Source organism: Ursus maritimus (genome assembly GCF_017311325.1).
Source record: "Ursus maritimus isolate PB19 chromosome X unlocalized genomic scaffold, ASM1731132v1 scaffold_X1, whole genome shotgun sequence".
NCBI classification, from domain to species: domain Eukaryota; kingdom Metazoa; phylum Chordata; class Mammalia; order Carnivora; family Ursidae; genus Ursus; species Ursus maritimus.
Genome location: NW_024423319.1, coordinates 86,655,170 through 86,681,208, shown reverse-complemented (window position 1 = coordinate 86,681,208; position 26,039 = coordinate 86,655,170). Strand labels below are relative to the sequence as shown.

Here is a 26,039-nt window from a genome sequence, read left to right as displayed (position 1 = left end):
GGGGGGGGGGGCAGGGGGCGAGGCTGGGGAGAGTGTAACGAGATGATCTGAAAGCCCTGTTAACTTTTTCCATTTTAACTGATATTTCTGGACGAGGCACCAGCTCTCTCGGGAGGCCAGTTCTAAGGCATTCCATGGAGCCCAAAGCCAGCTGTAAAAGGCCAGCTTGGGGCAGAGCTGCTGGGGAAAGAGTTGCTCTTGAATTTCCAGTTGTTCCAAGTGTCGATTCATAAGGCCACAATTAGGGAAGGAGGCTACCTCTTTACTCCCCAGTCCCACGCAGAACACAGAATGGAATGATCTCAGAATACTCTCCACTTCCCAATGGTTTGAGAACCAGAATTTCTTGCTTATTAATACTGAGGAAACATTAAAAAATCCAAATGAGGGCTCGGAGGGGTTGAGTCCATTTACAAGGATCACATGGGTGGGACGCAGTAGAGTTGTTGGCAGAGCTTGGAGGCAGGTCTGGTGGATGTCAAGCCCGTGTTTTTCGCCCTGCCCTCCTCCCTGCCAGTGTAGGAGCACAGGACAAGTCTCTGGGGCTGCAGAGATGAATGGGCCATAGTCCCGATTCCCAGGAGCTCAGGTAGGGACAACTTAGGGAGCTCTAATTCCGTGAGAGACTCTTGGTCCGCAGCACCTCCCTCAGTGACAGAGCCCCTTCATATCTCAGCATCTGCGCTTACGAAGTGAGGAATCGTGTCCACCCTCAACTAGAACATACCTTTCAATCTGCTCAAGGAGTGACAAAATATCCTTGAGCCCTTGGCACGATGTCAATACGGAGTGTCTGTCCCACTATCAATGTCTTACTCATTACTACTACTACTTAGAACGTTGAAGTCTGCCACCTTGCGCATTAGTGAAATGAACCTGATTGGTAAGTACGGGGAGCTCGTACCGGATACCACAGCACAAACCGGTGGGGGCGGGGGGGTGGGCTCAGGTAACCGGATGTGAAAAGATTTTGAAGTCCTGCTCCCAGCTTGAGTTGTGCTAATAAGGAAAAGACCTCACTGAGTCACAAGGAAGATGGAAATGCAGGGGAGGGAACTCTTCCTAGCGAAACACGGGCGGGGGGGGGCTAGGAGAAAACACACGAGTGACAATCGTGGTGTGAAAGAAATCGGCCAACCCTTTGGCCATATTGTTTTCCGTCTCCTGATTTCAAGGCCCACGGCGGGGCTCCCTGGCTGCTCAACAGCCGCCCAGCTGCAGCCCGTGGCAGGTAGCACCGCGCCTGGGCAGAGCGCACGGGGAGCCAAAACAAGAAGCGCTAGGCCTGCCTCCCGCAGGAGATGGCCCACGTCAGTGGGGCTCCGGCTGAGCGCGCCACGGGAGGGCTGTGCAGAAAGGGAGTCTGGTCACGGCTCTGGAAAGCCCTGTGGAGTCTGTGGGGAGCACTAAGAATGCAGGATATAAATGTAAGCTGCAGGCTGATGGGTCCATTAGGAATTAGGGCCCTCTTTGAAAGGAATCTGTAGAGATGATGCAAAACACCAGGCATGTGACCCAAATCGCGGCAGGGCATATTGGAGGGAGAGGGGACTGGGAATGAGACATTTTCTAATCTGACTAGTCTGAAGTTTCCCCTTAGTTGGGAGCAGGGTCACGGCACAAGGAGAGGCAGAGTTAGACTGAACACAGTCTGCTCAGCAACTCAGAGGGATGACCTCCCGCAAGCTAAGCGGGGCGTGGAGGCGCGCTGAGCCTGGGACGTCTTCGAAGCGAGCTGCGGAACAGTCTTTCTGCCTTTCACGTCAAATCGTAAAGGCGAAGACAAAACAGTCTGCTGAGAAAAGGAGACTCGGATGACGACTTGGTGGCCTCGGTGTTGGAGAAGAAACATCTAGGTCCTCCAGAGGCCAAGCTCCCACATCACTGGACTTTCCAGGACAACTCATCCCTGGGGCCGTAAGAGATAATCTAATAAATATCCGCAGCTTCCTGACTGGAGACAGCTTAATGTGCGAAACGCCTTCAGATCCAACTGTTTGAAAACAAGGCTTCCTCTATGTAGAAGGACGCAAGTTTCTTCCAGTTCATTTCTAAGTCAGAGTGTGTGGTCTGTGGTCCCTGACTTCAGCTTCTCCCCTAAGCCCCAGTCACCACTTAGTACCAGGTGCTGTACTGGGTACTTTATATATGTTATCTCAAGCCACCCTCAGAACTGCCTGGAAGTAGGTATGTCATTTCAGAGGTAAGGAAATGGAGGTTTGGGCAGGTCAAAAATCTTGCACAAGGGGCGCCTGGGTGATGCAGTCGGTTAAGCATTTGACTCTTGTTTCAGCTTAGCTCGTGATGTCAGGGTTGCGGGATCGAGCCCCCCATCGGGCTCTGCGTTCAGTGGGGAGCCTGCTTGAGGCTTTTTCTCCCTCTCCCCCTGCCCCTCCTGCTTGTGCGCTCTCTCTAAGGTAAATAAATCTTTTAAAAAATCTTGCACAAGATCACACAGCTAGCAGGTGGATTCAAAGAATACAAGAGACAAGTTAGGGGTGAAACTCAAGATCTGACAACCCACTGGTTGTTTAAAGGTGGTGAATCAAACAGGTTGAAAGCAGGTCTCTATATCTGAATCGATCAGATATTAAGTCGCGAATCTTTGTTACAAGGTAAGAGACAAAAAGAGAAACACAGGGTTGTGAGAACCCTTTGGAGGAGATAATCACTGCCAGCCAAGTGAATCTAAGAGGGCTTCCTGGATGAGGTGCTACCTGAAATTAGAGGAAGAGCAAGCTTTCAGCAGGTGAAGAAAACTGGAAACTATTTTCTACTGAAGAAATAGCAAGAGAAAAGGCAAAAAAAAAAAAAAAAGTAGAAAGCAGGAGGTATACATGTGAAATGCTAAATAGCCCATGTAGAGGAGTGCCTGGGTGGCTCGGTCGGTTAAGCATCCGACTTGATTTCAGCTCAGGTCATGATCTCAGGGTCATGAAACTAAGCCTGCATCAGGCTCTGTGCTGGGCATGGAGCCTGCTTAAGATTCTCTCTTTCCCTCTCCCTCTGCCCCTCCCCCTGCTCACACTTGCTAAATAAACAGCCCATGTAGCTTTGGGAATGTGATGACTGAAGAAACCGGGCTCCTAGGCCTGCCTATTTCATCTCAAGTCTTCTACACCAGGATGACCTACTTATCCCTCACACTGATGCCAGCAAATAAAAGCAAATTGAGCTGATAGTCCAGAAAATAACCCTAGGTCAATCCAATGGACACATCCAATGGGGCTGGCCCTCCTGAGTCCCCTTCTGATTCTTCAGACCCTAGTTCTCCCGCATGAGATTTAGTTTTATCTGTTCCTTTTGTCTCAGATGAGGACGCCCCACTCCAGCCCCTGCTTGACGACGACGTTCCAACTGACAACCCTAAGCCTCCCAATGGAGAAGGGGGAGAAGGAGTTCAAAAGTAATGGTTTTGGTCTTTCCTTAAGGAGCAAAGGGATTTACAGAAAGATTGTGAGCAGAAGAGCAGCACTATGACATTTTTGTGCTTGGAGGGTATTAACCTGCTATGTGTAAAGATGGATTTAAACATTTAGAGACTGGTGGAAGAAAGACCAATATGGAGGCCCTGTAATAGTCAAGAAGAAATGTGGGTCAGAACAAGAGGGAAGATAGTAGGAATGGGGAGGAAAGAGTGGATGCAAGCAACAGGAAGGAGGTAGAATTGTCAAGACAGTCTTATCTACTGGCTATTTGCAGACAGTAATTCAAAATGGTTAGAAGCTGGGGATGTACGTTTGAAAGGTTCGAGGAGTAAGTCACAGCTCTTCTTAGAAGACCATGTGACTTTGGGCAAAACACCTCATCTCTCTAAACCTCAGCATCCTCAGGTAAGGTGAGAGGATGACAGTTGCAACTCACGAAGTTGTTCTCACAAAGCCAGTGAGGTGAGGCCTTCAGAGCAATGATGACAATGCCTAGAACACAGTCCAAAATGTCAGCATTACCAAGATAGGGGAGTCAGAGGTGGGGCTGGGGATAAAACCATAGGAAGCAGAAAAGATGACCAGTGCTTGCCTATCTAGGAGGGTAGTGCCAGGAAGTGAAAAGTAAACGTTCCACAGGAGGGCCAGGTGTTCTAGAAAGCACTTCACTGTGCTTTCCTCCTGCAACATCCTGATCTTCACACTTTACCTCTGGTGCTCTAGGAGGACAGAGCCCTGTGCTAAGAACACTAGGCCCCCTTCCTGCATGTCTTCAGCCAGCAGGAACCACTGCTTTGAGAAACCCGCCCTGAATCTTAGATCTAACACCCTCATAACCAATGAAGTTAGACATCTTCATTTTGTCCCAGGAACCCGTGTATAGATATGCGTGTGTGTCTTTGCGTTAAAAAGATAAAAGAGCGCTTCATAATAGGCTAACATTCAAAATCATGCCCAACTTTTCCTTTGGTAACACTTACTTATATGGAGGTGTGTCATCAATAATATAATCAGAGCAGTCAAGGGTAAAGCAAGGAAAAGTAAAGGTCAAGGTACAACCGGGAATAGTCCCCCCCCCAACAAAAATATGCAGGACAAACCCCATGAAGGGTGGAGCTCTCCCTTACCCGGACAGTATGGATCCCAGAAGATCATCAGTCAAAGGTAACCTGGAGGACTTGCACAGCCTTTTGATGTCTTTGCTGGGTAATACTTTCTTTCTGCATTAAAACAAAGTAAACAGGTCTTTACATATTTTGGGTCTCTCGAGTAACAATTACATGCTATAGGAAAGAAAACACAGCCGTGTCCTAAAAATCTGCACAGGGAAATGCGTATGAAAACTGGTATTGGAATTCACGGTAAGGAAAAACAGTCATATTGCATTTCACCAACTTTTTCCATCTCAGAAGTTACCAGATTCTGTCCTTCCAAAGGCTTTCCATCAAGATTCAGACTCTTGGTTGGTGATAGTACAGGGTATTAAGGCTGCAGCCACGAGCGTTGCTCTAAGTAACCGATCTGCATTCTTGACCACTAGTCAAAACTGGTTCTGATATCTGAAAACATCTCTTAATTTGACAGGCATCTAGAGCCTCCAACACAAGTATTGAATGACTTGAGGGTGTTTTTCTAGTCTTTTCCTTGGACCCAAACCTTGTAACCTTGAAGCCCCAGCTGGGGCTTTAACATTCACCTCAACTTTGTCAGATGGTTTCTCCAGAGCAGCTCAACAGCCATTTTCAACCCAGCCTGCCAGGGGCACAGAAATGCTTGTCCAGTGTTCTCATTCAGCCAGTGTTCTTCCAGGCACCAGGCAAAATCAGAACCAACAGGAAGGAAAGTGAGTTGCTTTATTCACAGGGAGCTGATAAGATGATGAGAGAATGTTTATGTCTAGAACTGAGGCCTGTCAGATCTGGAAGAACCTCAGAGCTGTCTGATCAAGCAGCCCCATCATTCCCAGGAGGTGTTCCTTTAGTGAAGGAGGGTCACACTTCTCACCCTGGGCAACGGGTACCACCAGGTGGAAGGCGGGGCCAGGGTCACACAAAGCTCAGCCCATACAGCCTCTGGAGGCTCAGGAAAGCTTTAAGAGTCAAGGAAAAATACCATCTTTACAAAAACTCAACAACAATGTATTATGGATTAGGGGGAAAAAATCATATTTGTCATGAAGATAAACTATAGGACCTTTAAAGATCTTTAGGGTGTGCAGCTGGTCACTTGGGTACAAACTTTAGGGATGATGGGAGGGGTCATGGGGCAAAGAAATGTCAGTGGTATGTAGTAACCAAGGCTAGAGTTAGGACTAAGATTTTCTAATACCCGGTGAATGTTTCCCCCCCCCACCAATATCAGGTCTGTGGGTAAGATGAACACCAAAACATATTAAGATAGGGCTCCAGTTTATAAAAATGATGTAATAAAGCACAACAGAAACATGGCAAATATACTAGAAATTGATTATGCTGAGCTTTGTTATTTTCAAGAAGTAATTTCAAAGAAATTCTATATATGGTTTACTTGTAAATCCCCTGTTCTCCGTATTAGAAAAGACACGTTTATAAATACCGGTTATCACTAAACAAATGTAAAAAGAAGAAATCTCAGAATTAAACCTTCTAGCATCTGGATTTATTATGTTTCAGTGGAAAGCCTCTAGAAACCAATTAAAAGGAAATGGAAAGGGGCATCTTATTTTTTTGAAGATAAAGGGCCTTCCCTATTTCATCAACAAACAAAGCTCACCATCGAAATATTGGTACCCAAACACTTTTCAAAAATGATTTAAAGTACATTTGCTATATAGTGGAGTATGATGGGACATCTCAATGTTCCTTCTGCCTTGGATAAAATATAAATTCCTTCATTACTCAGGTCCGCAGAGACTTAAATGATTTACTAAAATCGACAAAATAAAAGCTTACTTTTCTCGATCTTCGTATATGCAAGTAGCAATGAGTCTTTCAAAATTCTCAAAAGTGTTTTTCTTGAGCTGTTCATGGGCCTGTGCCATTAGCACATTCATATCAGGACGCGTGTCCTCGGGCACCTGGTAGTGACGTGCAAGGGTTATAACTTCATGCTCTGTGAGTTTCCCAACAGTTAGACTCATTATTATGTCTCTGTAAAGAAAATGAGAAATCACTCATGAAATTACATCTAAGAATATTTTACTCTCTATTAAAAATGTCCAAATTCTGGGGTGCTTGGGTGGCTCAGATGGTTAAGCGTCTGCCTTCAGCTCAGGTCATGATCTCCGGGTCCTGGAATCGAGCCCCATGTCGGGCTCCTGGCTCAGCAGGGAGTCTACTTTTCTATCTCCCTCTGCCTCTCCCCCTGCTCATGCTCTCTATCTGTCTCAAATTAATAAATAAAATCTTTTTTAAAAAATCCAAATTCCATCTTATAAAACTTTCATCAACTGCACTGAGGACAGGTGACTATTTTTCTTTAATTTAACTCCTACTTCACTTAGGAGCAGCAGGAAGACACCAGGGCCAGAAGGGGAAACCATAAGCACTGTAGTTTCTAAATAAAATGGCATCTTGCCCAGAGTCAAACTTCTACTAGATAACAGCCTGCAACCAGAAAGTAAATCTTTCAAAGTCCCTGAATGGTCAAAAAACCTGTCACCAAATACATGATTTCATTCAATGCCTATTAATCTTACTTTACACAGAAGAGTAACAGACTTGGGGTTCTGGCTTCTCAGGGTATAAAATTTATAAATCAGCACAGTCGAAATCAGAAATCAGCACTTTCGAGTTGGAGAAAGCAATTAGAAACATTTCTGCAGTAGAAACGAAAACTGACACACCCTGCCAGTGAGAAAAAAGTGAGAGAAAAGAGTAAAAATTGAAGAGCTGTGTAGAGGAACAGTTGTCTGAGTCTTTCGAAGGCAAATGGCATTAAAATTATGCGGCAGAGCTAAAAAAACAAATGACAGCAATGACATGTTAATGATGAGGACTCAAAGCCTAACAAATTGGCAGGATTGTTTTCAATATATTCTCTGTATCAAAGCTATAAACCATGCGGCCCGTGTTAAGAAAGAAGTACATCAAAATAGTTAAAACGCCAACTGTTACAGTGGTTACATGAATGAGCTTCCGCCATCCAGAGAATCGACTTACTGAGAATAATTCAGTTCCCAAGAATCCCAACTAAGTGATGGAAGACAAGATTTTATTTGCTCTTTGGCTGTAGGCCAGTCTTTTGGAATAATGGCTTTTAGTTCTTTTATGTATTTTTTTTAAAGATTTTATTTATTTCTTTATTTGACAGAGAGATAGAGAGCATAAGTAGGCAGAGCGGTAGACAGAGGGCGAGGAAGAAGCAGGCTCTGCACTGAGCAGGGAGCCCGACATGGGGCTCGATCCCAGGACGCTGGGATCATGACCTGAGCCGAAGGCAGCCACTTAACCAACTGAGCCACCCGGGCGCCCGTTTTATGTATTTCGTGTCAATATCACGATCACAGAAGATCTCTGAGCTCTTCTCGTCAAGAATTTCCCTAGACAGAGTGTAGGAAAGCCCACATCGGAAGAAATTGCATTTCACCTATATCCACTTCTCAGGGTTTCTGGGGTTTTTTTGTTGTTGTTGTTTTGCTTTTATTATTTTTTTTTAATGGGAAATGAAGACCAAATTCAACCAAAAGGACCCCACAATTCCATCAGGTCGGTCTGGGTCAGACAATCAATCAGTAACATTAGCTGGGGGCTCACTGTGTGGTGAACACTGTACAGTCACTTTGGCATCCGAGCTTTTCAGAGTCTATAACTTATTACAGCCATCCCAATACGCACAGATGAGCTCTCAATGCCACAAACCGGGAGGGCCACTTGAATGAATTGAATAATAATAACCCTTGACATTCACAGAGTACTAGCTAGGTGTGAGGTCCTGTGCTGCCAGGGACTTCTGGCATGGACCACCTCCTCTGGCCTAGAGGATAAGGACTAGTATTCTTTTTTAAAAGATTTTGTTTATTTATTTGACAGAGCGAGAGTGCATGCAAGCAGGGGCGACAGCAGAGGGAGAAGTAGGCTCTCTGCTGAGCAGGCAGCCCCATGCAGGGCTCAATGCCAGGACCCTGGGATCATGACCTGAGCCAAAGGCAGATGCTTAACCCACTGAGCCATCCAAGCACCTTGGTAGGGACTATTATTATCCCCATTTTATAGATGAGAATACAGAGGCACTGAATATGCCCAACATCCCGAAAGCCAGAATGAGAACCCCTGCAGTCTGGCTCCAAAGCCCATGCCCTTGCATACTCTTCCATCCCTCTTCTGTTGGGACACAGAAGACAGAATGAGTGCACGGAGTGGGGCTCAGTCAGGGAAAGTTGCCTAAAGGTGGTGGGTTTTGAGCTGTTTACAGACCTCAACTCCCTTTACTGTCTGTGACCTCTGCTTTGCGAGCTATCACTGATCAGCATAAATAAGGAAGAGAAAATAATTTCAGAAACCCTGAGTCACCAACCATGAGAGAAGACTAAGTGACCACAGAGGAACCAATTCGACGAAAGCCCTTGGCTCATTTAGAATACCAGTCGTGGAATAATCAGTCACGACACGTGCATAAAATGGAACACTATGCAACCATGAAAAGTATGTTATTGATTGGTATTTACTGGTATGAAAGGTGCCCATGCTTTATTGATAAATATATGATCCCAGTGAAACTGAACATACTTGTACCTATATATTCATGGGTGAAACAGGGGATGGGGATTAAGGAGGGCACTCGTCGTGATGAGCACTGGGTGATAAACAGAGGTACTGAATCACTCTATTGTACACCTGAAACTAATATGACACTGTATGTTAACTAACTGGAATTTTTAAAAAAGATTTTATCTATTTACTTGAGAGAAAACAAGAGCAAGAGAGAGAGAGGGAGAGCGGGCTCCCCGCTGAGCAAGGAGCCTGATGTGGGACTTGATGCCAGGACCCTGGGATCATGACCTGAGCCGAAGGCAGACGCTTAACCAACTGAGCCACCCAGGTGCCCAACTAACTGGAATTTAAATACAAACTTAAAACAAAAAAAAGACGAAGGATACATGCCAAAACTTCGACAACATTATCCCTGATCGCTGAGATTTCTTTACGTAGACACACGTGTATATATGAGAGTTTCTGCTTTTCCTGAACTTTTATAATAAACAAATATTACTTTCATCATCATAAAAAAACCCATCTGAAAGCTTTTTCCTTTTGAGGGTAGAAACAGTGTGAAGAAGGATAAGTGGCACACTCCCAAGGACAAAGGAAAAGAACGTGTGCAGCAGTAACTAGAAACTTTCCACATACTTTTAACCAAACTTATTCTAGCACCCCCAGGTCATAAAAGTTTATTTTCCTTTTCATTGGATAAACTGAAATTATCTTGGCCTCGCTGCAGTTAAAATTTCTATCTGCTGGATCTCTGCAGGCTTGGGTCTTAAACAGCGCAGTATCCCACCGCTTCCGATGTCTTTACGTGAGGGTTTCAAACAAGCTGCCCCAGACTTACAACTGTCCCCAGTCACACGGGATGCCAGGGGCCCCTGAGCTGACACTGGTGTGGCCGGTGTGCCCATTGTCCTCATGTGAGGCAGGGTCCCGGGACTGGGGATCCCAACCAGGAAGCGTAAGACTTGTCCTGCCGAGCTCAAGTGGCCGCCATTACTTTGCCCCGCCTTTGCCATGTGCCCCTTCTTTAGGATTCACCCCGCCTGGTCAAACTTGAATGGGCTTCACCGAGAACCAGGGATCGTCTTCACCCCGCCTTTTTTTGGATTGTGGTAAAACAGCCGGGACATACGATGCACCACGGGTGGCATTTAGCACATTCACAACGGTGGGCAATCACCACGTCTTGTCTCTTTCAAAACATTCTCATCATCCTGAAGAAGCTAGTCACTGTGCTTTCTTCCTTCCTCCCTGCCCCCTCCCCACCTGGCAACCACTAATCTGTTTTCCATCTCTGCAGATTTGCCAATTCTGGATATTTCCTAGAAACGGAGTCATAGAGTATTGTGTTTTGTGTCTGGCTTTTCCTGCTTGGCATAATGATGTTTTCACGTTCACATCCATGTTGTAGCATGTATCAGTACTTCGTTCCTTTTTGGGGCTGAATAATATACCATTGTATGAATGTACCACATTTTGTGTACCCATTCATGCATCGATGGACATTTGGGTTGTTTCCACCTCTGGGCTCTTGTGAATAGTGCTGCTATGAACATTCAGGTACAAGTTTTAGTTTGAAGGCCTGTTTTCCATTTTGGGGGTATATCCCCACAGGAGTAAAACTGCTGGGTCACTTAGGAAATCTGTATTTAACCTACTGAGGACCCACCAAACAGTTTTCTGCATATTCTGTTTTTGCCAGCAGCAGCCACGGAAACAAAGATCCAGCTTCCATCACACATAGCCCTTCCTCACTTAAACCTTCAGAGCGAACCTGAAATATGTTCTGAGAGCAACATCTGAACTTCGTGCTTCCCTCCCCTTCATTTAGAGGAGATGAAAATTCATTTTAAAAAGGAGGTTTTGTCGTATTGATCTGCTACTCTGTGATTAGTAGTGCTAATCTTAAAAACTCAAAATGGCAATCATCTTTGCCTTTACTCAACATCGTACTATGTCCCTGGCAATAATATTTTATATGGAGCATCACAGTATTATTTAGTTAATCTTTTAAGGGATGCTGCCATGACTTTCTCTCAGTTTTTGTCATTAAAGTCGTAAGAGTCAAAAAATAATGCCAAACTGCTCAAGGGTATTGAAGTAACCAGGCAGAATTCTGAAACATGAAATGCTAAGCAGTTTTACAAGACAAAATTCCATTAAAGTCACCCACTCGTGTAACAATGAATAAAAACTTCATTTTAAAGCTCTGAATCTCAGGGTATTTTCCTACACATTGAATCGGTAAAGTCTAAGCAAGAACTTTCCCACCAACTAAAAAAAATTAGCTTCAACGTAAACAAGGGCTCAAGAATTGAAGCTTTGGGCTCTAAGGTTTACAAGAAAATCTGGTTGAGCCTAAATTAAACCAAGCAACAATTCTTTTTTTTTTTTTTAAAGATTTTATTTATTTATTGGACAGAGAGAGAGACAGCGAGAGAGGGAACACCAGCAGGGGGAGTGGGAGAGGAAGAAGTAGGCTCCCAGTAGAGCAGGGAGCCCGATGTGGGGCTTGATCCCAGAACCCTGGGATTATGCCCTGAGCCGAAGGCAGACGCTTAACGACGGAGCCACCCAGGCGCCACCCAAGCAGCAATTCTGATGACAATTTACTAACCAGAAGCCAGGCATACTTACTCACATCCTACACTCCGTCGGGTTTTCTCTTGTACTTGCAGGCCTAAGCTGCCCGTGCGGCACAGAAAAGCCAGCCTTTCCTCACTGACATCCCAGCCTGCCAAACTGTCGGACTAGTGCATTGCCAGACAGTGAGTAGAGGGTGGCAGAGACAGCCGGTAGAGTATGTGTCAGAGGAAGGAGAGATGGTAAGATGCCTCAAAGTGGGGCCAGGACAAATGTCTGACCAACCAGATTTTGCTACCAGCCTCACCACAGTTCAAAACCACTTATGTTCTCACTGGAGAACAAGGTCACGATATACGGCCACTTCATCTGGACAGTGCCCAGACGGGCAGTACCCCAGGGAGGACATCTACAGACTTATGGTATAAATGGTGTCCTCTGGAATTGTGTGACATGGTGGCCTTGCCAGAGAAGCCAAAGAACTCCAAAGAAAAGGGAAACACGAGGTCAACCCCAGACTAAGAAAATCACCCACTCTAGCCTAGGTTGTAAAACCTCTTTGCAATTGGGAGGTGGTGTGGTTTAGTGGGCAAAGTAGGAGCTTTGGAATTACACAGACCTGGATTAACATTCCAGCCCCACTAATTGACTAACGAATAGGAACTTTGGTAAATCACTTCACTTCTCCGAAGCTCTGTCCCTTACCTGTGAAACTGGACAAGACCATTTGCTTTGTCGGTCACATCACGCCTCTCTCCGAACCCTCTGAGGGCTTGCCACCTCTCCGGAAGTAGAACCCGAAAGGCTCATGATGGGATGTCTGACAGGATGTCCCCTTTTCTCTCTCTTGGGCCTCATCCCCTCTTTCCCTCTGTATCTGCCGTACTGCACTCCTCACTTTTCCTCAAACAAGCCAGGTACCTTCCAGCTTTAGGATCTCCACCCTGGCTGCTCCCCCTACCCAGAAGGCTCTTCCCCAAGACAGTTACACAGTTTGGTCCTTCACCTCCCGTTGGGCATCTTCACATCTGCTTGGGTGGCATCTTCTCCGTAAGGCCTTCTCTGAGCATTCTTTTTAAAAACGTGACCCCTCCCTCCACTAGTCTGGCATTCCCTAACCCCTTCTCTGCTTTCTTTTCCTCAGTGGCATTTATCACACGCCAACCTGGTGTATCATTTACTTTCTTATTCTGTATATCGTCTTTGTCCCCCAACTAGAATGTAAGCTCCACAGAGGACAGGGCTATTTTGTTCACTGCTGAATCTCCAACACTTTAAATAGGCCCCTGGAACATAGTAAGCACTCTCTAAGAAGTAGTTGGCTGAATAAATGAAAACCGAGGGGTAAGCTAGCAAGGTATAAAAAACATTTAGCATTAGTGCCTGGAACCAGGAATGCCCAATAATGATAACACTTTGTATTACTCTCATCATCCCACAATGGAGATAGTTTCAAGTTGTAGTAAACTGAAAGAGTTACTTCTCTTAAGCAAGTGTATCTTAGAAAAATGTGAAATGTTTCTGATGACTAAAATCACAGAATTTATCCGCAGAATGTTAAAGGAACATGGTACGCTTGTTTTAATTAGTCTTATACAGGATTAAGTCTGAAGTGGTAAAGTAAATAAGCTCCAGGTGTGCCTTTCTTTAGATAATGTATATATTTGAGAAGCTGCACAAATGCTTAATTCTTAGAAATCAAATTAGGTGCCCGCCTTTCATTCTCTGTTACATATAAAGATCCTCTATCCTCCTTTCGGTCATTTCTTAAATTGGCAATGGCACCTAACACCTAGCTTTAAATTCCTCTAATTCCTGTCAAGTTCTTAATGACAAGCAAGCCAGTGGACTCTGAAATAAGTCCTCTGGAAACTAAAGAATCTTTTGACGGTATCGTAATTACTGCCAAATTCATCTGCGTTGTAAATTGATTTTTTGATATGTTTTCTCCAAGAGAAGTACATCTGCATTGAAAATCACTGACCCTGTTTTCTTACTTCAACTGTAAGCAGGCTTCTAGTTTTCTCTCTGTTGCTGTTCTAATCTTCATTTCACATCAAATACTATGGTTTTTCCTGTTTTGACATGTAGTGGAATGTACATGGTAATTTTTATTTATTTAGTTTGAAATCCAGTATGTCTTAGTGCACCCGACTCTGGGGCTGTTTAAGTGTAGCCAAACAAAAAATGAGATATTCTCATGTAGTTAAGAGCAATTGCTGTGTATTATTAACAATATTCCTCATAGAGGTGCAATTTGAGAAACCCCTAAAAGCCACTCCTCTATCATTCTTCTACAATTTGGTATAACGCCATTCAATTAACATTTAAAGAGGCTAGGACAACAGTGTTTTTTGGGTTTTTGTGTGTTTTAAATTATGTCAAGATTTTTTGGTAGCAGCAAATGAAAAGTGTGGATGATGGTGCTTAACTTGCAATGTGGGCAGAAAGGAATGAATATTCATTCCATTTATAAGCAAAGCTTTTCATTTTCTAGCACCTTCCTTTTGGCTAACACCCATCCTGTGTTCAAGGATAATTTGGCTCCAAGCCAACCTCACTTGTTTGGCTCTTTGTTTTTAACTCTTTCTCACTGGCTGCCAGATGTTTTATTAGAGGCCATCCTGGGCCCTGAGACAATGGGGCGGGGGCCAGGACCTTACAAGGAAGGCCACCCCATATAAGCCCACAGGTATTTACTGATCAAACAATGGGCTCAACAAGACTAGGTCTGTGCCCTTCAGGTGCTTACAATCAATTCAGTAATTCAAAACTTACTAATATCGAAACATACCAAATAAAATATAATCAGTCCTAATTCTTCCTGAACACACACTCTAAAATATAGAATTTATTGGCTTTACTCCATTAAAAAAGGAACACATGTCTAAATACAGAGAATTTGGTTAATAATAAAACCAAGAAAAAAAGCCATACACATTTCCACTGCCCAAATACAACCAAGTAATTAAGCGTTTGGTATACTTCACGGTCTCTCTTCTGTGCATGGGTATTTAATTGCCTTTTCTTTTTCTTGATATCTGTGAACATATTTTATGGCCCGCTTTTTTTTTTCATTTAACTAGTACATTTCCTGTTATCACATAGTCTTCTGAAACGAAAATGCTAAACCATCCTGTTATTGGACATTTTGTGGGCTTTTCTCAAATTTTTATGTAAGTAATGTCATAATGAACGTCTTCATGTGTAAACATTTGTCTGCATTTAAAATGATTTCCTTTGACCACAGAGGAAGGAAGAGACTGGCTGACTTGTGTTATAGGGTGGGGAACGGGCAGCAGAGCAATATTGAAAGACAGACAGAAGCAGTGATCTTTTTTTTTTTTCCCCTTTGGCTTGCTTACTCACAAAGTAATTTTGAAAAACTATGTATCCCCGTCACACATTTTTTCAGTTGACATCTAAAATACATTTTTTTTCTGTTTAAAAGTATAAATATGTAAATAAAATGAAATAATTTCCTTTGGACAGTGTCCCAGAAGTACAATCAGGTGGGTGAAGAAAAAGGACATTTAAAAATTTTTTGATACATGGCATTAAGTTGCTTTTACCCTCCCAGCAGCAATGAGAGAGAGTCCACGGGAATAGATAGTAATCATTTTTAAAAGTGTTCCCTAATTTCACAGGTAAAAATGATGTCTCATTTTAATTAATAGTGATCTGATTACTAATAAACTTGACCATGTCTTACGTGCTAAGAAATTGTCTATCTCCTATTGTGTTCTTTCTAAACATGTCCTTACCTATGGATTCATTCATTCACTCGACAAAGGCTAATTGAGAACTTACTCCATGGTGGGCAATATCAACTGTTAGAGCGCGAGAGAGGAATGGACTAGATTCGATCCCCAGCCCTCAATGACCGCACCCTAGATTTCGTCACAGACCAAAAGGAAAACCAAGTCAACAAAGTAAAAAAAAAAAAGAGGGGGGGTCTGCAATAAAGATATGTCTAGAAGCTTAGAGAGAGTACCCCCACATCTGGTCTGGCACATATATACACGTAGGGGGAATCAAGAAGGCTTCATAACACAGGTGGTAATGGAGCAGAGGCTGAAGATGAAAGACAATTTAGCAGTCAGAGAAGTAGGGCAAGGAGGGGAAGGAAGTTGGAGGAATGGGAGAAAGAACGGTACCCTTAAAGATCAAGGAGAACAAGAGGATGGCACATCTGAGAGCCGTACAAAGTATTAATAACAGGAGCTCACGTTTACCAAGGGCTTGGTGCTGGCGTTCAGACGGTTCTACTGAACCGTGCTGTCAGACTGCGTAAGGTGGTTAACTATATACTCATGTTTATGCATGAAGGTGTCCTTTAATCCAACTGCTTCATAAACAGGAGCTCACCTCTCCCACAGCAGCCCTTTAAAGCAGGAACTTTAATTATCCCCATTTTATTTTTTATTTATTTATTTTTTAAAGATTTTATTTATTTATTTGACAGAGAGAGAGACAGCCAGCGAGAGAGGGAACGCAAGCAGGGGGAGTGGGAGAGGAAGAAGCAGGCTCATAGCGGAGGAGCCTGATGTGGGGCTCGATCCCATAACGCCGGGATCACGCCCTGAGCCGAAGGCAGACGCTTAACCGCTGTGCCACCCAGGCGCCCCTCCATTTTATTTTTTTTAAGATTATTCATTTGAGAGCAAGAGCTTGAGGTGGGTGGGGGGCAGAGGGAGAGGGAGATGCAGACTCCCAACTTAAAATAGCAGCAAAACCAAACCTCTTTCTGCCTGGCTAAATGGCACCCATCCGCCTGGCAAAGCAGTCGCCCTCCCCAGCCTTGTGATAGCAAGGAGCGACAGTAGTGGTGTCTGACAGTGGTCTGATCCCCCTTGGGCAAAGTAACCCTCCTGGGGATCCCGGACAACTAAGGGGGAAGGGGTAGAGAAGAGGTCTCAGGGGAATACACTGCTCATTCCTCAAGAGGAATTCCTGGTAATACGGCCCATGAGACCTCAAGAAATTGAATGGGAAAGCAAAAAAGAGGTGCGATCAGATGCCAACCTTGGGCAGGTGGAATGTGTCATAATGGTTCCAAGGGCGATCAGGGAGTTTACACGGATGGTCAAGACTATCTCCTAGGACTTATTTTCCCTGTCATCTTGTTTTGTAGTTTCAGTTTTTTGTGTATCATTACTATTAACTGCTGTTGCAACTGGTCTTTTGCAATAAAGACGATACTAACTTTGTTCTTCAGTTCTGCGAATTTTTTTTTTCTAAAAGGGAACACTATGGTTGTATTTTTTTTCTCAATAATCGGTTTTAATATCAGAAAATGAATGCGTCATGGTACAGATTCAAAAAGTGTAAGAAGTTCTATAATGAATCTCCTCACTGCCCCAATCTCCAGTCCCACTCCCCAGAATTCCTTCCCCCCCCAGCTTTATTGAGGTATAACTGACAAAATTATATATATTTAAGGTGTACAATATGACGATTTCATACACATACACATTGTGAAATGATGGTTAGATTCCACCATTCTCTCCTGGTGAAGTTGAAATTGCCCTAAAATATTTTAAACTTAGATCTACCTAAGTTTCAAAGATAAGGATGAAATATAAGATTTTACTCTCAAGATGCAATGTGAAGAATTCAGCCCTTCACTTCCCCACTCTCTCTTGCTGAGACTTGGCTATTTTGTCTGTGGCATAAACCACATCATCGTCCTTTTAAATTTCTGTAACAATATCATTCACCTCTTGAAATAACGTTTTACCTTGGATTTGGGATGTATAATCCTGTGTGCGTGTGTGTGTGTGTGTGTGTGTGTGTGTGTGTGTGTGAGAAACTTGTTTTAGGGTCCAGTGCTGTTCCCGTTTTGCTTTTTTTTTAAAGATTATTTATTTATTTGACAGAGAGCGAGACAGAGAAAGAGGGAACACAAGCAGGGGCAGTGGGAGAGGGAGAAGCAGGCTTCCCGCTGAGCAAGGAGCCCGATGCGGGGCTCGATCCCAGGACCCTGGGATCATGACCTGAGCCGAAGGCAGACGCTTAACGACTGAGCCACCCAGGCGCCCCTGTTCCAATTTATTAAGGTATGATGTCCTCCTTGAGTTCTGAATTTTGATTTTGTCTTCATGTTCTCAAGTAACCTATTAAAGTAACGTATTACTTTGAGTAATACGTTATGTTTCGTGTTCTTGAAGGTTAAAAACATTCCTACTGTCCCCATGTACAACAAACAACCGGTGCCCAATTTATTTACTCTACAAGCACTGAAGATTTTTTCCGTTGTCTGTTCATTCTGTTACGTGAGGCCATATCTTTTTGGTTTTTAGGTCATTGGTTCCGCTGCTGGTGGTGGTGTTTTTGCGCTTGGCTTACGTTTTGCTTTGATGTTCTTTATAAGATCCTTTCCTTATATACGACCTTTACATTTCTACCAACGTGTATCTAGGGATCTCATGTATTTTGCTTGAAACAGAGTGAATTCTCTCAATTTCCAGACTTTTTTTTTAAGCTTAGAAAAGGATTTCTCTTAAACAATTATCTTTGATTATTGCTTTAGTTCCCTTTGTTTAGTTCCCTCTCCCCCTCTAATCCTGCTCCTTTTTGCATCCTCTTGATCCTCGTCTTATTTTGCACTGTTTGGGAGTATTTCTAAAGCTAGTTCCCTGGTTTACTATGGAGTTTTCTGCAGTGTCCAGTCTCCTCCGACTGCCTCCTGTTTAATTTTTAATTTAGAAAAAAAAATGTGTTTCATACCTTTTAATACAACTCTTTCCCTATTTTGGTGTGTTTGCTTCTCAAAATGGCCTGCTCTTGCTGAGACCATCATACATCTGGTTGTGACTATAACTATCTCCTAAAAATAATTAAACAAAAACCAATTTCATACTTTTGGAATCCACATGGCTTCTGCTACACTGCACAGCTTAGTTTCCATCTGCTTATGCAAACTCACAGAGAGGTCTCTAGAACATTCTGGGCATTTCGTGTGTGGTTATGCTTCACCAAATTCTATAGGCTCTGTCCCAGATAGGGCCTGTGTGTATCTTGGGAGAGGGAGGGAGCCATGAAAGAAAGGAGGGATCCAATCATATCCACCAACCTCAATAAACATGCCCGAGTCACCATGAAAAGAAGGAGGGAAGAAGGAAGGGAAAAGGGGAGGAAGACAAGCTTTTGATTTGGAGACCAAGAAGCCAAATTTGGGTGGGAGACTGACAGGGAAAGAAGAGGCTAAGTGACAGAGTAAAAGCTGGGAGCCTTGTCCCAATATCCCGACCAATGACAGAGGGACTCCAAAAGAGGCTCTCCACGCTTGGTGTCCCCAGAGTTGTGCAGGTCACAATCCGCACAACTCTTAACAGTGGCCCTTCCCTAGGACCACGGAGTCACATAAAGGCCTTGGGGTAGACTCTCTGGCTTATGCTTGATTGACAGATTATCGTGAAGGCAACCAGATCTCTTATGCCAGGAAGCAAATCCGAAAAGAAAGAAGTAGGAGGACATTAAGGAACATGATGATTTACTTCTTTATCCTAATACGAAGTTGGAAAATTTCCTACATATTGCAGAGGCCTATTTCTGGATTTGTTTTGGTCTTCTATGAAGAATTCTGAGCTTGGGAGAGGCAGCACTGGGATGACAATTAAATCACTTATCTGAATCAGAAGTCCCGGATCCAGCCTAGGCGACCCATCCACCTACACTTCGACAGCGACCAGAACTTTTCAGCTTCACCAGGGCAGTGAGAAATCATCTTTAATCCAGATAATATAATGAGAACTTGTTCCTGGCTTCTTGTTTTAAACACCCCGTGCTTAAATTATGTAACGGATCCTAGCGTGTAACCATAGAACATCAGGCCTAAATATAGCCATTTTCAGAGTAATACAAGAAATCCATATGCTGATAAAGCCTCCAGGGCGCGAAATCAAAAATCAAACAAACATGTTAATCTGTTCAGAGTTTGACATTTCGACTTATAAAAAAAAAAAAAAAAACTAAAGAAAAAATGAGCAGGAAATCAGTCAAGAGAAAAGCAAACAGGGAAGCTGGTTGTTAGTCACAAACCTAACTCCCCCCCTGCTTCTGGGGCCATTGCCCCCACTCTGGGCGGGCGCCGGGGCACAGTCCCTCCCAGGCCACACACTGGTCACTGCAGCTTCCCGGAGACAGCAGATACAGCCACAGCGGGGAGGGGCCTCTGTGTCTCAGGGGGTGCTAAGCGTCTCCTACGGTTCTTTCCATCCCCTCTGCGGGATCCCGTATCACTACAATTCCTCACCCCGCCCTGTATCTGCACCTTTTCCCATAGAACTCTGTTGTTCCACCTTTGAAAGGGGCATGATTTCTTTCCTGCTCTGTGACCATGGGGTCAGCCACAGGACGTGCTTTGGCCAATGCTGCGGAAGTCAAGGTGAGCCAGTCCTGAGCCAAGATATCTTCCGTGTTTCCCATTTCCTGACTGTACTTTTGCCATCACCGTAAAGAACGACATGGCCCAGGTTAGCCCGCTGCTCCCTGGAGGAGAATGAGGGATGAGTGGAACACAGCTGCCCCGGCTGAGCCCAGATCAGATCAACTGGTCTCCCAGTGAGTGACTCATCGATGTGTGAGCTAAATCAACGCTTATTCTGCGTGATGCTGAGATTTTGAGGTCATGTATTACATAGCCGCAGTGGGGCAAGAGATGATTAATTTCCTCTCCTAGCTCCTACCTCCTTGTACTGTCCTCTCCTCCTTCACCACAGGTTAGCAAGAGGCATCCTCACCCCTCAGGCTAAGCTGCGCCTCGGGAAGCTGGACACCTGGGCCATGGCACATGACGCCCCCAGTAGAAGAGCTCTGACTAAACAGCGGTCTGGTGGAATGCGACTGTTTAGTTCTGACAACTGCTGTCAGAAACAGCTACCTGGAGCTCATGTCCTTGGCTGTCCCTGTGGATATGCTCCGGAGGACATCGTGCATTTAGCAGAGGGCCCTCTCTGTGAGTGGCCAGGGGAGAGGGTCTTTCCTGGGCTCTGCATTAGGATTCCTTCTCCTCAGCAACAAGAAGCCAGCAACTGGCTTCTTGTTGCTTCAGGCTCGTGGTCTCCCATTTGGTGACAACCTCTAAGCAGGTCAGAGTCAGGGGCGCCTGGGTGGCTCAGTCGGTGAAGCGTCTGCCTTCAGCTCACGTCATGAACCCAGGGTTCTGGGATCGAGCCCCACATCAGGCACTCTGCTCAGTGCAGAGGCTGCTTCTCCTTCTCCCTCTGCTGCTCCCCTGCTTGTGTGCACATTCTCTCTCTCAGTCAACTAAACAAAATCTTGAAGAAGAAGAAGAAGAAGAACAACAACAACAACAACAGCAACAACAATAATAACAACAACAGCAACAACAACAACAGCAACAACAGCAACAACAACAACAAGGAGGAGGAGGTCAGAGCCAGCTTGTGGTTGACCTCTAGTAAATGCCCAGGACTTCAGAGGCTGTAAGTACGCTCCATGTATCAATCCTACCCTGGGGGTCCACGGTTCTCCTACTTTTATTGTTTTCTCTCACTTTTACTCAGTGTATAGCCACGTTATGTTATAGAATTGTTTGCAGCTTAGTGACTCACCTTAAATCCATTTCTGAAACAAGACAAAATATAAATAAGTATAAAACCACATACAAGAAAAAAAACTGAAGGGGTATATACCCAGGAAGTTTGTTTAATCGTACCCCCATTGTCCCCACTCCGGAGGAGAGCCCTCCAGAAAGGGTAGAGGCAAAGCAAAAGATTTCCGTGACGGAGAGCAAAGATCTCAAGGTTGGTGAGAGCCAGCTGCTGGGCCATCCAGGGCCACACACGTTTTCCAGGCGCAGGACATGGAAGTTCCACGTGGCCGGTGGTGAGGGGAAGAGGATGGAACTGATGTCGCTGGGTATTTACTGGCTTGGTGTTTAGCATATCTTTCACTCACTCAGTCCCCGCCCCGCCCCGGTAATCTCTTGAATTATTCGCAGCTCACAGGTGAGGACCATAAGGCATTAGAGGGACGGAACAAGGAGTCACACTCAGCTAGTTTTACTCTAAATTTTAGCTCATGACAAAACTGCTAGACCGCCTGGTGCAAATCCCAGCTCTGTGAGGTAATAAGCCATGTTGGGCAGGTTCCTTAAGCTCTCTGTGTCCCAGCTGCCTCATCTGCAAAATGAAAATAATAATAGCATCTACTTTTCAGGGCTGCTGTGAGGATTGGACGGGTCCCACAGAGAGTGTTCATGCAGTACCTGTCGTGTGGGTGGCAGCGTGTAAGTAATTAGGTATCATTGTAATTATCAGTAGGTGGTACAATGAACTGTCCATCGAGAAAGGCCAACATCAGGCTAGGAATACCCTTTCAAGAGGATCCTAACTCCTAGGTGAAAACTGAATCCAAACAAAGGGCACTGCTTTTGTTCCTACATTCACTCAGTCATTGATTCTTCAACTAATGTGCATGAGGGAAGAAAAAAGATGTTTGAGTGGCCCCAGCTGGAAATGCAATGAGGTCAAAGAGGCAGGGGTCCCTGTGAGCTGGGGTGGTCGAGAACATCGTAAGAGAACAGTGATCTGAACCATGTCTTCAGGGGTGGGAGAAAGCGAACAGCAAAGGACAGCCCCCCACCCTCCAAAACGGTATGGGAAGAGAATGACCCAGAACGGACAGCCCGGAAACAGCAGTGCCAGGTTCCATGGTGGGTGGTAGAGGTTCAGAGATGAGGCTGGCATTCTCCAAGGGCAGCTCACTGACCTCTGAACCTCCATCACCCACCACGGGGCCTGGCACAGAATAGGTGCCTAACATATGTTTGTTGAATGAATGAATGAGAAATGGACATAGTTAAACACTACACCGAGGCACGCCTTCCACACCCAGGCCATTGGGTTGCAAAATTTATTCAAATGAAAAATGGCCAGGCAGGGCATGCCCTATGGGGGCCCAAGTGTCATTCCTTCCCTGCTCTGCAATATTCTCTCAGTTTACCATAATTTTTACATCCTAATTCTCCCTCTGCGGAACAAAAAATTAGCATTTTATTACTGTTCTCTCTTTTTTTTTTTTTTAAAGATTTTATTTATTTATTCGACAGAGATAGAGACAGCCAGCGAGAGAGGGAACACAAGCAGGGGGAGTGGGAGAGGAAGAAGCAGGCTCATAGCGGAAGAGCCTGATGTGGGGCTCGATCCTGTAACGCCGGGATCACGCCCTGAGCCGAAGGCAGACGCTCAACCGCTGTGCCACCCAGGCGCCCCTGTTCTCCTTTTTTAAGACAAAATTTGGACTCTAATTAAAGAAGAAAGCTTGGGTGGCACTAACCTGGTCATTTGTTACCAACTAGATGGCCACATAGCTGCCCCTTTATTCATAAAAACTTCGTTTAGAAAAGAGACCATTAGAACACTGAATTTTGGATAAAACAGTCGTTTCACTGTTAATGATTTACCCACTCCCACAAGAATATAATCATGGAAAAAGAAATAAAAGAAACACAGTATAAATATATATGTATATATAAAACCTCAGAAAAAGAGTTGGTCCTTTTTCCACTCTTTAGAAACATAAGAAATAGTCTATCTGTTTTGGCACAACATTATATGGTTTATTTATTCTAAAATGCCAAGAATTTTTTTCTAGCATCCCATAAAACTCAAGGCTATAAGAATGGATATGCTTCCAAAATAGAGAAAAGCCTGAGAGTTATTAAGGTTTTTAAATAGTGGAGTGGATTTTAACTAGGCCTATATGAGCAAAGCCAAATCTACTTCAGCACAGGTATTAATCATAATGTGTCTAGTCAGTATTTTCTCTAGTGTAATTTTAGAGAGTCCGTGTGGCATGGCAGGGAGTCTGTGTGTGGCAAAATGGTGGACGAGGCCGCAATTAAAACTCAAACTCCTGGCTGAGCTTGTGAAAAAGGAGAGAAAATGTAGCAGGTACCAAGGCAAAGAGGTAGCTGCCAGCCAGAGGGGAAGGTGTAGTACAAGTTAATAAGGTCCCACATGGGGGAGGTGAGAATCAAACACTATTAACAGGTAAGAGCCTAGATTGTAATGCTCATTCAGGTGCAAGAGACAAGGCCTCTGGCCAAGGAGGAGAACAATTTGGAACGCCTCCACACAAAACCTGGGCACAAAGCTAGGACTGTACAGGGCTTCAGTTGAAGTGAAAGGAGGATTAATAAACCCTGCCCGTTGGCCAAGAGAGATGACAATGGACCTTTTCTCTGCTGAGTCTCTGAGCACCCAAAGGGGAAAAAAAAAAAAGAGTTATCTTGCAGAACTCCAAGCCAATGTTCTGCCAAATAAAAATTCGGAGTATAAATTTCTTTTACCCACTTACTGTGGAAAGCTCCGAGGCAATAAATTAACATCAAAATTAAGATGAAATTAAGTCCCAGTTTATAAGCCAACCCAGAGGGGGTAAAATCAAAACTACCCTGAAAGTTCTAGTACTGGATGCTAAAATTAGTAGGTGAAAGTTTGAGGAAAAGCAGGATCTGCATAGTCGCAAATCATCTCTCTCAAGGTATTCATTCACTACAAAAGGAAAGATAAGTAACTTTACAATGGAGAAATCTGGCAAACACTGCCTTAATCAAGTGATCAAGGCCAATATTACCAGTAGTAAGACATTTTGCCATCACGAGCCCCTTGATATGATGCCCTAAGAAGGGCACATCATTTCTGTAGTATTCTCACCAGAAGTGTATAATCTTAGTCCAACCATGAGAAAACATTAGACAACTCCAAATTGAGGGACATTCTATAAAATAACTGATCAATACTCTTCAAATATAACAAGTTCATAAAAGACAAAAAAGTGTGGGGTGCCTGGGTGCGTCAGTAGGTTAAGCGTCTGCCTTTGGCTCAGGTCATGATCTTGGGGTCCTGGGATAGGGCCCTACATTGGGCTCCCTGCTCAGCAGAGTCGGCTTCTCCCTCTCCCTCTGTGCTCTCTTTCAAATAAATCAATAAAAAATCTTAAAAAAAATGCAAAGTAAGACTGAAGAAATGTTACAGATTACAGAAAACTAAGAAAAAACAACTAATGCAATGTGGGATCCCAGACAGAGTCCTGGGACAGAAGAAGGGCATTAGTGAAAGAAATTAGTGAAACTCAAATAAGATATTTAGTTTATAGTGTTGTCGCAGTGTTCATTTCCTGGTTTTGATAACTGCTCTATGGTTAGATGCTATCATTAGGAGAAGCTGGGTAAGGGGTGTGTGGGAATTCTCTGTAATACTTTGGAAACATTTCTATAAGTCTAGAGTTAGTTCAAAATAAGAGGGTTTAAAACAAAACAAAACTACTCTGAAGGGCCAACCCAAATAGCAAAGGAACACTGTAGTGTGGGAAGGAAGTCCAGTTTAAGATAAGCTTAGAAAACATAAAAGGAAATGACCCACTATGAGTGAGAGTCATCAGATAAACAGAAAGATAAGCACCCCATGAATGTGGGACAGAACGAAATTTGGTAATGGACTATGAAAATACTATGTTTAGAATTATTAAAGAGAGGTGCCTGGGTGGCTCAGTCTGTTAAGCATCTGCCTTTGGCTCAGGTCATGATCTCAGGGTCCTGGGATCGAGCCCCAAAATGGGCTCTCTGCTCAGCAGAGAGTCTGCTTCTCCCTCTCCCTCTCCCTCTGCCCCTTCCCCTGCCCATGCTCTCTCTCTCTCTCTCGCTCTCATATAAATAGAAAAAAATTACTAAAGAGATAAGACACAGAGAGACCATAGAAAAGAACAAGATGCCATGAAAAATAACAGAAATATTGAAAACACACACACACACCCCTAAATAAACACTTACGGGAACTGTAAGGTACAGTCACTGAATCAATGAACTGGATGATGGGTTTAAGGAAAATTCCAAGAATGTAGCACAGAATGAAAGATAAGTGAAAAGAATGAGAGATTAAAAGACACGCAGAAGAGAGAGAAGTGTGACAGGAGTTAAGAGACAAAGAGAACAGATTGAGAGTTTGAGGAGGAAAACAGAAGGGACTAAAGATACTTGATGAGACACTGGCTCACAATAATTCTCAAACTGAACAGCTACAAATATTCCCTAGATACATTGCAATGAAACTACAGAACACCAAAAACAACGAGAAAGGCAACATGAGAAAAAAAAAGACATACCACGACAGAGGAGCAATTATATTAACAAGAGACTTAACCAATAACCACAATGGAGGGCAGAAGACAATGGAAAATCTTCGAAAGGTCAAGGGAAGATGATTATAAATCTAGAAGTATTAACCCAGCAAAACTTCAAAAGAGAAAAATAAATTTCAGAAAATAACATTTAGTCCCAGAGTCAATTATATCAAAGAATCAGTGTCATGCA

At 44.0% G+C, this 26,039-nt stretch overlaps 1 protein-coding gene across 1 annotated transcript in view; it reads right to left on the bottom strand.

The window, feature by feature from the left end:
• EFHC2 (EF-hand domain containing 2) overlaps nucleotides 1-26,039 on the bottom strand; it is a 195,873-nt gene that overhangs the window by 24,149 nt on the left and 145,685 nt on the right. The window contains exons 12-13 of the mRNA XM_040632735.1: nucleotides 6,359-6,556; nucleotides 4,556-4,648 (exon numbers count right to left, since the gene is read on the bottom strand). Of these exons, the coding sequence (XP_040488669.1) occupies nucleotides 4,556-4,648; nucleotides 6,359-6,556 (291 nt within the window). The remainder of the gene's footprint in view (nucleotides 1-4,555; nucleotides 4,649-6,358; nucleotides 6,557-26,039) is intronic.